Genomic DNA, 9,641 nt, shown 5'->3' on the forward strand with positions numbered 1-9,641 from the left:
ATTCAATATGTTTGTTTTACATTGCAGACATTATAAATATTAAAGAAGGATATATAACAAAATAATTACAGGTATATTTACTACTAATAAATCTGGATATAAACCACTAAGTTTGAAGTACATTCGGACAGGTCTATCTGAACAAAATAATTAAAGACTAGAAAATATACAAAAGGCTCAAATTTAAAAATTCAATACTTTCATATGAACCTACACCCCTCTAGAATATTCAAGGTGATGCATACAATGGTCTATGAATCCAAGGTTTTCTCACGCTTGCACCAATACTGTAGCCACTTCAGTACTGAAAGCAAGTCCTGTCTCAACTTATTATGTTTCAAAATGAAAATACAGGAGTGGATGGAAGGAAAAATCATTATAGTAACTTTTGCAAACAGAAGCATCAGACTTTCATCCATTTCAAGTGTTGAAACTTCCACAACTAGAGACAGAAAGAAAGTAGTATATAATAGGAGGAAGGCAACCACAGTCTGCAGGGCTGTGGTGTGGGCCATGGTTCTGACATCTTTGCATCCTTTGGTGTAGTACTGCATCTTCCTTACATGTTTCATAAGGGAAAAGATTAGGAGGAGGAAAGCTATCAAGGATACACCAAAGGGTACTAATGTGAACATTAAACTTGGAATTAAAATAAGCCTGGAAAACTCTGAAAAACTGTTTGAACTCAAACCATTAGTTATGTTTCTTTTGGTTCCATAGATCCAGACATCAATATGTTTGATTTCTAAAAATATATTAAAAAACAAAAGGATCATGGATAGCAGCAGTATCACCAAAACCACCCTTTTAACTCTCCGCTTCAGGTAGAAGAAAAGATAGTTAGAAAAAATGGCTATCTTGAAGAGATAAAAGATGCTGAGGCTGGTAGCAAACCATATACTGAAATGATTGCTTATATTCCAGGCAGTCTGAATCAGTCTTAATGTATTTCTAGTCATCAGTAATGGGGATTGTATAAACAGAAATGAATCTAGAAATAAAACCCATATCAGAGCAAGCCTGGAGATGGCCAGAGCAGTGAGGAAATGATCTGCTGAAGGGAACGTTCTTCTCTTTCGTAAGTCCATGCATTGTACCAGAGCTATGAATCCATTCCCCAGATTTCCAATGAAGAACTCCAAAATGAAAATGATTGTCAGTATGCTACGTAGAACAGCACACATTCTCTAAGTGACTTTAAAGTCTATTCCATTGGTGAATATTTCTTAGTGGTTTTTTTCTAAATTTCAAAAAAAATATGCTGTATTAAAAAATGTCCATATACAGTATTAAAAAAGAAAAATAAAGAAGATTTACCTGTGATTTACTTTTGGTTTTATCATCAGAATTTTGGATTTTTACCTCCAGCTTGGCTGAAATTCTTCCAGGTTCTGTGCACATAAATGTCAATCCATAACTGATTAAGGAAACACTGAATTTCAACGTACTGACAGTCAAATAAAGTTGCTCTCATTTGCACATTTTGCCACTTCTTCCCTTGTCTGTGCAGGTAAACTTGATACTTGATTTGGGGGAATCAGAATTACAAAATCAAAATTACTTGGAACTTTTCCTATAAGCTATGCTGTCTAACAATACTACATTACTTAAAAATTCTGAATATTAAAAAATCTATTATTTATATATATTATATATATTACAAATGCTGAATGGTGCAATATTTATACATATATACATATTAGATTTTAATATGTACAAAGATATGTATATTAATTCTCAAATTCCAAACAAAACATGCAGACACATAAACACACACACATAAATACCTACACACATGCACTCTACTAATCACACTTGGAGCAAAGCCTCTGATTTCACCAATTCTACTAATTCTGATTTCCATGGCTTATTATGCTTTGGCTTCATTCTTAGTACATTTAGTGGTTAAGTAATTGTGCAAAAAACATCCCATGTATGCTACAATCTTAAAGATTCTTGACAATGGAATAAATGCTTTTCAGTGTAGGAAATGGTGATGAGACTTTTGGCTACTTGTGGAAAATGATGTATTGAATATAAAATGCTAAATTACAGTGTGTTTTAAAGCACACCAGATAATGGCATTATTTTCAGAAGTGGTAGAATTTTCCAGAGTTTGGGATGAGTCGGATGATAAAGATCGCAGATAGTACATACACCTCTGGTACTACCTATCTTGTTCCCCAACACTTGCTATTTCTCTTCATACTCTCTTCATGAAGTGAGCTGCTTGTTATCACCACCTTTCCTACCATAAATTCATCCTTGTTTTAATTTCACAGCAATGGATTCAGTTAACCATGGACTGTACCTTCTTATACTATGTCCCAACTGTTTCCCTTTGTATTTTTCATAACAACTAGTTAGTGAATGAAAATAGTTTTTAAGCAGAAAATTGGCATCTTTAGAATTTTGATCATTTGATCGGACCAATATTAGGGTAAAACAATTGGTTGTTATGTCTCATGACATACACAAGGCCAGGTTGTGGTTACACATTCCAGAAATTTCAATTAGCATCTTCCCATTGTAAAAGACACTTAAGTGCTAGGATACTTCACCAACTGTCAAATGTGTGCACTAATGAAAGGCCTGTGTTCACAAATAACACAAGGGATTATAACATCCTTCACTTTATTGTTTGATCCTGTTTTAGGTATTTACAAGAGAAAAATGGAAAATAATGCTAAAAAGGAGTTACAGGCGACTAGGATTTGGGGGAAGGAGAATTTGTATTTTGCCTCATGATTATTCATCTCATATTTGTTTTAAAGCACAAAGAATCCACAACAAAATATACAATATCCTGCAAGCTCTGTTTGGGTCAGCACACTCTAACAATTCTTTGAGTATATTGATGGCTGTACTGAGTAGAATGTTGCTTAAATTGTCTCTGCATCATAGGTGAGGAATTTCCATTGATGAGATGAGATTCTTCAAATCTAGTTAAATACTCAGTCTTTTATTCATTCAGCGATATCATTTGCCCATTAATTTTGTGATCTGTTTTAGGTATGAAAAGTCCCCACTGAAAAATATAGACTGTTTTCATCTTGTTTGTACTTGGGCTAGTCTAGATAGGGGATAAAGAAACAAAACCATGAATTCCACGGCAAATTGACATATATACTAGTACATATAAAACTGCTAACATTTCAGAGCCCCCTCAATTGATATAGTCATTTGTTGAATACAAATCACTAGCAAGGACTATGTTATCTCTGTCTCTCTGTCTCTCTCTCTGTCTCTCTCTCTCTCTTTCTCTCTCACCCACTTCTCTATTTTATACAAGGTATCAGGAAGAAAACATTTGCAGAAATATTCAGAAATATTATTATAATGTTGATTTTAAAAGGAGTGTTTTACAAGACCATATTCAGTAATTTTTATAAAAATTTTGTACAGTCACCAAGAGATTAGAATATTTTCATCTTAACTTTAAATGACATATCACTAACAAAGATAAAAGAACTCTTTTCGGGGGCTGGTGAGATGGCTCAGTGGGTAAGAGCACCCGACTGCTCTTCCGAAGGTCAGGAGTTCAAATCCCAGCAACCACATGGTGGTTCACAACCATCTGTAACAAGATCTGACGCCCTCATCTGGAGTGTCTGAAGACAGCTACAGTGTACTTACATATAATAAATAAATAAATCTTTAAAAAAAAAAAAAAAAAAAAAAGAACTCTTTTCCTCCAGGGCTTGAGAGATAGCTTAGTGGTTCAGAGGACTAACACGTGTGTTGCCTCTTCCGCTGAGGCTAGAAAAGGCAGCCCCATTAGGGGAAAGGGATCCAAAGACATGTAATGTAGTCAGAGACAGGCTGACCAGCCATGTCCCCACTTTAGGAATTTTGCATGAAGACATAGCTATGCAACTGCTACATATATGCAGAGGACGTAAGTCCATTCTCTTCATGCTTTCTGGTTGACAGTTCAATATCTATGAATCCCCATAGGTCCAGGTTACTTGACTCTGTAAGTTTTCTTGTGGTATACTTGACCCCTCTGGCTCCTTCATTCCTTCTTCCCTGTCTTCCACAGGAATCTCAGAACCTCCACTCACTGTTTGGTTGTGGGTATCTGCATCAGCTTCCAACAGGTGCCAGGTTGTCAAGTAAAAGAGAATATCATCAATAGTGTCAGGGGTAGGCTCACTATCATGGTGTGGATATCAAGCCATGCCAGTCATTTGTTGGGCAACTTTCTCAATTTATGCTCCATGTTTACCCCTGCACATTTGTATGCAGGACAAATTGTGGGTCAAAGATTGTGTGACAGGTTGTTGTCTCAATACCTCCATTTCAAGTCTGGCCTGGTTGCAGGTTGCATTCTCATTTGCAAGCCTGCAAATAAGCAAATATGTATTTTTATGGTTTTAGGAATCTCCTCTTGCTGAAGTTCCCCCATAATTTATATGTATCCATGAAACTGATTTGCTATTAAAACTTTAAGTTCTTAAGCGTATTCCTACTGGGGTATTTTGCCTTATATATCTTATAGAATAGATAATCTATTTGGTGAATGTAGTCCAACTATGGAATATGAAGACAGCACATAAAAAGGCTAATGGACCAGAACCCAATTTGTAATCTATGAAAGTATTGCATATGGATCTAGACTGTAAGGAAACTACATTGGCCCTCCTGTGGATGATAACACTTTCAATTCTGTTGTTGTTGTCTGTCCAGAAATAAAACCAACTATGTATAAGATGAATTCAAATAAACAGACATATGTATAATACTAGTGAATCATCCTTTGATTTGGCAGGTAAATTGGAAAAATCAGAATGAGATCAAGGTATCAACTTGCTATTTCACAGACTACATGGGATAAAGAAAAAAGTAAATTTAGAGACATTTGTAAAGAATTTCAATAAACTTAAGGAAGTATTATGAGGGAGGCAGACTTAATTATCTAATTCACATGACCAAATAAGGGGTTTCTACAGCTTTCCTGAATCCCATTGTGTTAACATAATATTTACAAGATAGAAGGAAGCCTTTGTTTAGCTTCTCAAGCTTCCTAATATTGTGACATTTTAGTAGACTTCTTCATGCTGTGGTGACTTCCAACAATAAAATTGTTTTCATTGATACTTCATAAGTGAAAATTTGATAATGTTATGGTTCATAATATGGATATTTTGGAAGACTTTTGTTACCAAAACTGTAGTGACCCAGGTTGAGAATAGCTACTTCAATCTTGAAAACCAGTTTATTTTACTAGCAGATGAATAGGTAGAAACCAGGTGCTGTAGAGGAAGGGAAGTTTATGGGATTGAAAGCATCTATTGGGGGAAATGTTTACTGCAGGTGAGGAGCATGCATGGCTTTTAAAGGCTGAAAGTGAGATCTGATCTGTTGGCTGTGACAAGTGTGCCTAGCATTTTGGTGATCCCCACGAGTATCAGTGGCAATGAGCATCAAAGAGTAGACATGGAAGTGGGAGGGTATATACTTTTCCTCCTTGGGATAATTTTCCACTCATTCCAGGACTCTTTTAACATCCAGGTATACCCAGGGGAAATTCAAGAGTGGCCATATTACTATTCCAAAGCCTATGGCATTTAGGGGATTAGAGGCAATATAATCAAGATCGACCTCTAGCACTGAACCTGTCAAAACAGGAGTTTCTTTTCAATGAGGAAACAAAAGCCTGAATACCCAAGGATCAAGTGGAGGCAAAAAGATGAATGTATTCAATGTAGAAGAAAATAAATATATGCCTAGTACCACTGGTTATGACTTTTCTTCAGACCTAATCTTTGATTGATCCCTAGTTTTTAGACTTGGGTAAAAGTACTTGCTTCTCTTTCTTTCTGTGGCCATGTGCAGAGTACATTTAGAGTATTTGTGCAGAGTATTTGTGCAGAGTACACTAAAGGATGAATTTAACAGAGTGTCTCTGAAAATATGCTTATTCTCCAACATCTCACAACAACTATATATCTTATTACATTTCCATAGGAGGGAATTCTTTCAACCTGATTTTGGGTAAAGCTGAATACTTACTTGTTGGCATGTAAATGAAGATATAATTTTCTGCCTGGTTTGCAAAATTTTGCCTATGTATCACATAACATGTGAGTTCAGTTTGCATGCCTCTGGGAAAGGTTATATGCAATATTTTATTTGGATATAGAAAGAAGTTTAATAAGCAAACATAAATATGTGGATAACAGAAAAGTAATCAAGGGAATAAACCAGAGTAAGAAGGATTCAGAAGTTCACACATAGGAGTAGGTATGGACCCTGGAATTAGCTTTCACCAATAGAAAGAAATGAAAACCGGGGCAAAGATCATGGCAAATTGATAAACATGTATTAGGCTTAGGAACAAGGGTCTCCTATTGTTATGGCTAGTCTTATGTCAACTACATACACAAACCATAGTTATCTGAATGAGGGAAACTTTGTTGAGAAAATGTCTCCATAAGATCTGACTTTTTCTTAATTTGTTATTGATGATGGAAAGTCCAGCCCATTGTGGGATTTGCCATCCCTGGGCTGGCGGTTTTGGGTTCTATAAGAAAGCAGACTGAGAAAGTTATGGGAAGGCAGCCAGTAAGCAGCACTCTTTCAGGGCCTCTGCTTCAGCTCCTGCTTCCTGGTTCCTGCCCTACTTGAGCTCCTCTCTTAACATCCTTTGGGGGTGAATGGCAAGGTGGAAGTATAAGCTGAATAAACCCTGTGTTTCCCAACTTGCTTTTTGGTCATGGTGTTTCATTGCAGCAACAAAAACTAAGTTACCTGTTCATCTTCATATGTCAGTTGGGGAGAAACTGAGGACAGAGTAGTTTCTACTTATCTCTCTGTTCTTTGAGACATTTAGAATATGGATATAGATTCTAAGATCCTCCAGTAGGCAATACAAATCACCACCCAATTATGAGAGTCATGAGGAGTAATTGATCTCCCTTGTAGATAAGGAGGAGGATTGATTCGAGCTTATCCTATATATTCAGTGCTGGTCATGACAAAGCAGCTGGAATTAGAAGCAGCAGACTTCCGACAGAACTAATTTCCCATGGCTAGCAGGCAACTTACTCCAGTAGGATTATACTCCAGCCAAGGGAACTATTTGGGCCTAGGGATATGCTGCCAGACAATTGTACTCTAACTTCAACCTATTTTACACAATAATTCGTTTTAACATAGCCAGTATTTTAAAAAACTATACCTGGTTTTGCATATTATTTTACATTAATCAAACTTTAACATTATTTTTAGCCTCTGTCATATACCTAAATGTGGTCTAGATCCCTGAATTTTTTTGAATATTTTATTTATTTACATTTCAAATGTTATCCCCTTTCCTGGTTTTCCCTTCACAATATCCCTATCTCATCCCCTCCCCCTGTTTCCATGAGGGTGCTCCCCCACCCACCCACTCATCCCATCTGAATTCTTGAAAATCTCATTACTATTGGAGGGCTTTCTGCCCTACTTGGTGCATGTCTCTTTTATAAATATTTTATTTCTGAAATAGACTACTGTATTCAGCAAAATTCAATCTCCAGAGGAAGATAAAACAAGATATTCTAAGAACAAATTACATTTAAACAATATCTATCCATAAGTCAGGCTCTACAAAAAAATACTATAATGAAAACTCCAGCCTAAGGAGGTTAACTACACCTAGGAAAACACAGGAAACAAATGATTCCATGCTAACAAAAGCAAAACAAAGGAAACACACACACACACACACACACCACCACCACCACCACCACCATCACTACCAACCTCATCAAAAGAAGGAATTAACAATAATTGGTCATTAACATTTCTCAACATTAATGGACTCAATTGCCCACTAATGATCCACAGACTAACTGAATGGATGTTGAATATCTGGACATGTCATAACTGTTAACATATATATCTATCTCTATCTCTATATCATCTATATCTATATCTATATCATCTATTTCTATCTCTATCTATAATAAAGTATATATTCTTTTTTTATTTTTTCATTTTAATTAGGTATTTTCTTCATTTACATTTCCAATGCTATCTCAAAAATCCCCCATACCCTCCCCCCACACACTCCCCTATCCACCCATTCCCAATCCTTGGCCCTGGCGTTCCCCTATACTGAGGCATATAAAGTTTGCATGACCAATGGGCCTCTCTTTCCAATGATGGCCGACTAGGCCATCTTCTGATACATATGCATCTAGAGACATGAGCTCTGGGAGGTACTGGTTAGTTCATATTGCTGTTCCACCTATAGGGTTGCAGACCCCTTTAGCTCCTTGGGTACTTTCTATAGCTCCTCCATTGGGGGCCCTGTGATCCATCCACTAGCTGACTGTGAGCATCCAATTTTGTGTTTGCTAGGTCCCGGCATAGCCTCACAAGAGACAGCTATATCAGGGTCCTTTCAGCAAAATCTTGCTAATGTATGCAATGGTGTCAGTGTTTGGTGGCTGATTATGGGATGGATCCCCGGGTATGGCAGTCTCTAGATGGTGCATCCTTTCGTCTCAGCTCCAAACTTTGTCTATATATATATACTTGAGTATGACTTATTCAATGTTCCTTATATATATGTTTGCAGGACTGACCACTTGGTACTGGATAAACATTTGGCGTGCTGGAGAAACATTCTCTAGCTCTTACAATCTTTCTGTCTGCTTTCGTGCAATGTTTACTGAGCCATATGTGTGGTAGTGTTTTTGTAAAGATATCCCATGGTACACCAGACATAAAAATGGCTTACATACCTAAGATGTGATACAAACAAGAATCCTACCTACCTCAAAAGTGTACTTGAACACCAACCCAAGGCTAAGAGGATCCTGTTAGAGATCATAGTTTTATGAATCACGAAAATGAACTGCCTGTAATAAACTGAAATCTATGGTGTAGATCTTTCTTTAAGCTGTTTACAGAAAGATTACTTGCAAGAGATAATGTGTGTAAGTCCATGTGAGTACTTAAAACACTAGAAGCCTAGTGCTACTGTCCAGCATGCTACTCAAAAGACTGCTATAGTGTGTTTATAATGATGATGTTTATAAACAAAAGTACCAAAGATGCCAAGTCAGTGGAAAAACTTTTTTTTAATATTTTTAATCTTTTTTTTAATAGTACAGTCTTTATCCCCATATGCCCTCCATCAGTTCCTCATCTCATTCCTCTTCCCCCTGTCTCCAAGAGGATGTCCACACCCACCCCCAACCCCACTGCCCCAACCCAACCCCATCCCACCAGGCCTCTCCACTGCCTGGGACCTCAAGTCTATTGAGGGCTAGGCAAGTTTTCTCTCATGAAACGAAAGCAGGCAGTCCTCTGCTGTGTTGGAGGTCTCATACCAGATAGTGTATGCGACCTGGTTGGTGGTTCAGTGTCTGAGATATCTCAGGGATCCAGGTTTGTTGAGATGGGTGGTTTTCCTATGGGGTTGCCCTCCTCAATCTCTTCCAGCCTTTTCCTAAAATAACCATAGTGGTTGTGGAACCACTTTTTTAACTCTCCACTTTAGGTGAAGAAAGAAAGAGTTGGAAAAAATTGTCAATTGGGGAAAATAAAAGATGCTGAGGCAAGTAGGAAGCCAGATGTTGAAATGATTGGTCACTGCCCATAAAACAGTAGTTATCTTGACCATAGGCTCACTAATCAACAAATCT

At 37.1% G+C, this 9,641-nt stretch overlaps 1 protein-coding gene across 1 annotated transcript; it reads right to left on the reverse strand.

Annotated features, from left to right (window-relative positions):
• Window positions 1-251: 251 nt before the first annotated feature.
• Window positions 252-1,184, reverse strand: Tas2r115 (taste receptor, type 2, member 115). The gene has a single exon (NM_207020.1). It carries the CDS (start codon window positions 1,182-1,184, stop codon window positions 252-254), a length of 933 nt encoding a protein of 310 aa, NP_996903.1.
• Window positions 1,185-9,641: the final 8,457 nt, after the last annotated feature.

Source organism: Mus musculus, chromosome 6 (assembly GCF_000001635.26).
Source record: "Mus musculus strain C57BL/6J chromosome 6, GRCm38.p6 C57BL/6J".
Lineage (NCBI taxonomy): Eukaryota > Metazoa > Chordata > Mammalia > Rodentia > Muridae > Mus > Mus musculus.

Bases quoted from the DNA above. Each gene is read 5' to 3' on its own strand.
- Tas2r115 (NM_207020.1), bottom strand. From the start codon at position 1,184: ATGTGTGCTGTTCTACGTAGCATACTGACAATCATTTTCATTTTGGAG.